Here is a 1,959-nt window from a genome sequence, read left to right on the forward strand (position 1 = left end):
CTGTTGCCATCACAGCCATGAGCAGCACCTGCCCTTGTGTGTACTTCTCTGTGAGTACATGCAAACATATCCATCAACGTGTCTTGAAAATGGATCCTGGGATCACAATCAATGCACATTTAAAACTGTGGCGAGCTTGGCAAACTGCTCTAAAAAGGGGTTGTGAAGATATTGGTTCTTTAGGCCCATTTTACAGATGTGGAAGCTGAGACTCAGGGAGAGGTTAGGGAGTTTATCCAAGGCCCTATCAGTAGCTGGTGGTTGCACTGTGTTTCATACCAGCTCTTTGCTTGATGCCAGGGCCTTGAGTAGAAGCAGAGGGTTCATGGGGACCCTGTGTTCCTGGTGTGCTCTCCTGGGCGAGCCTCCAGGTCTCCTCTGCTTTTCCTTTGGTCAGCTTAACCAGATTCCGCCTCTCCACAACCAGCAGATGTGGGTCATCGACATGGTGTGTCTCCACAACATGAACCTGGTTGCAATTGCGTCTACTGACCAGAAGATAGGTGAGCCCCTGGTGGCTGCCCTGGCGTGTTCTCGGCCATTGGGAGTCATGCATTTATTTGCACTTGGAGAGGTCTGTCGCCGAGCCGGCTGTGAGCGTGGATTGCCTCTCCTTCTGTCTCCTCCCAGAGTTCTTTGACATTGGTAACTATAAATGTGTCCGGGCCTTCACCTTCGTTGACCTAGACAGCTGTGTCCTGGTCATGGACTACTGGTGAGTGTCATGGGAGATCAGCGAAGGTTTTGGCAGTGGCCACATCACTTGGTGGGGTTGGGACACCCAGAAAGCCTCCCCGGAGGCAGCCTTGGATTCCCACCCTGCATGACTGTGTCCCCTCCCCCTCGAGCTGCTTCTCTATTGGGGTCACCTTTCATAGTCACTCAGTCCTCAGAGTCATTGTCAGCCCCTCTTCCTCTCCCTTCCCAGCCTAGTCAGTTCTCAAACCCTGGCAGAGGCTTGTCCTGCTGTGGCTGAGGACTCTGGGAACGTCATGGTCCATCAGTAGGATGACTTGACAAAGAGCAGCTGGAGGATCAAGGATTTGTTTATTTTGTTTTTAAAAAATATTGATTTCTTTTGGACCTGGTTCACCAATGGTCTTGATATGGGTGGCTGGGCTCATGTTTGTCAGCTGTTGAAGGCAAGGTTGAAAAGTCGTGTGGGAACTGCCCTCCCTCCCCAGGTGGATGGAGGTGTCAGAGGCCAGGGAAGAAGTGGAGGACTGTACCTGGGTGTGCGCAGCTGACTCCATGGCCTCTTCTGTCTCTGTCTTTTCCAGGTCCGACTATCATCGAGGTGTGTTCTGCTTTGGGGACACCAAAGGCAACGTCATTGTCTTCACCTCTGAAAATGTGGTCAACGGGTTGTTCAACCCCCGAATCCTCCCCAGGACCTCCAAATGGGGTAGCTAAGATGCCGGGGAAGGGGGGGAAATGATTCTGCCCTGGGGTGCTCTTCCCTCTCCCCACTCCTCTGCTTAAGAGCTCCTGGGAGGGCTGGCTCTTTCAGAAGCTCAGGCAGCAGGGTACCCACATGCTCAGCTCAAAGCAGCCTGTGGGGAGATGGGGTGACAGCAGGAGACGAAAGGGGACTGAGGAGACGGCAATCTCTCTGAAGGTGGGTGGTCGTGTAGGTAAGGGCCAGGGAGGGTGGGGCTTCAGGATCATCCTCACCTCAGGGAGACTAAACCTCTGCCAACTGTGTGACCCTGGGGAAGTCACTCACCCGCTCTGGGCCTTGGAAAGATGGTGCTAACTCCCTCCATGGTTGTGAGGAGGGTTCTGCTCCCCTTGGCTATGAGCTGTCTTTGGGTGGGTAGGGGTGGCGTAGAGAGGCTGCCCTGAGAGTGGGCTCTGTGGAGCCTGGCTCCACACAAACATGAATAAGCACAGTCACATTTATTGAGCGAGCGCTCATGTGCTGAGCACTTTGGGCACAGGACCTCCTACAAACCCCAC

The 1,959-nt window shown here is 53.8% G+C and overlaps 1 protein-coding gene across 1 annotated transcript in view; it reads left to right on the forward strand.

Moving 5' to 3' along the window:
• Nucleotides 1–1,959, forward strand: part of EFCAB8 (EF-hand calcium binding domain 8) — a 61,908-nt gene that overhangs the window by 25,454 nt on the left and 34,495 nt on the right. Inside the window, exons 7-9 of the mRNA XM_023522229.1 lie at nt 398–503; nt 631–715; nt 1,281–1,405. Coding sequence (XP_023377997.1) covers nt 398–503; nt 631–715; nt 1,281–1,405 — 316 coding nt within the window. The remainder of the gene's footprint in view (nt 1–397; nt 504–630; nt 716–1,280; nt 1,406–1,959) is intronic.

Source organism: Pteropus vampyrus, unplaced genomic scaffold (genome assembly GCF_000151845.1).
Source record: "Pteropus vampyrus isolate Shadow unplaced genomic scaffold, Pvam_2.0 Scaffold336, whole genome shotgun sequence".
Classification (NCBI taxonomy): domain Eukaryota; kingdom Metazoa; phylum Chordata; class Mammalia; order Chiroptera; family Pteropodidae; genus Pteropus; species Pteropus vampyrus.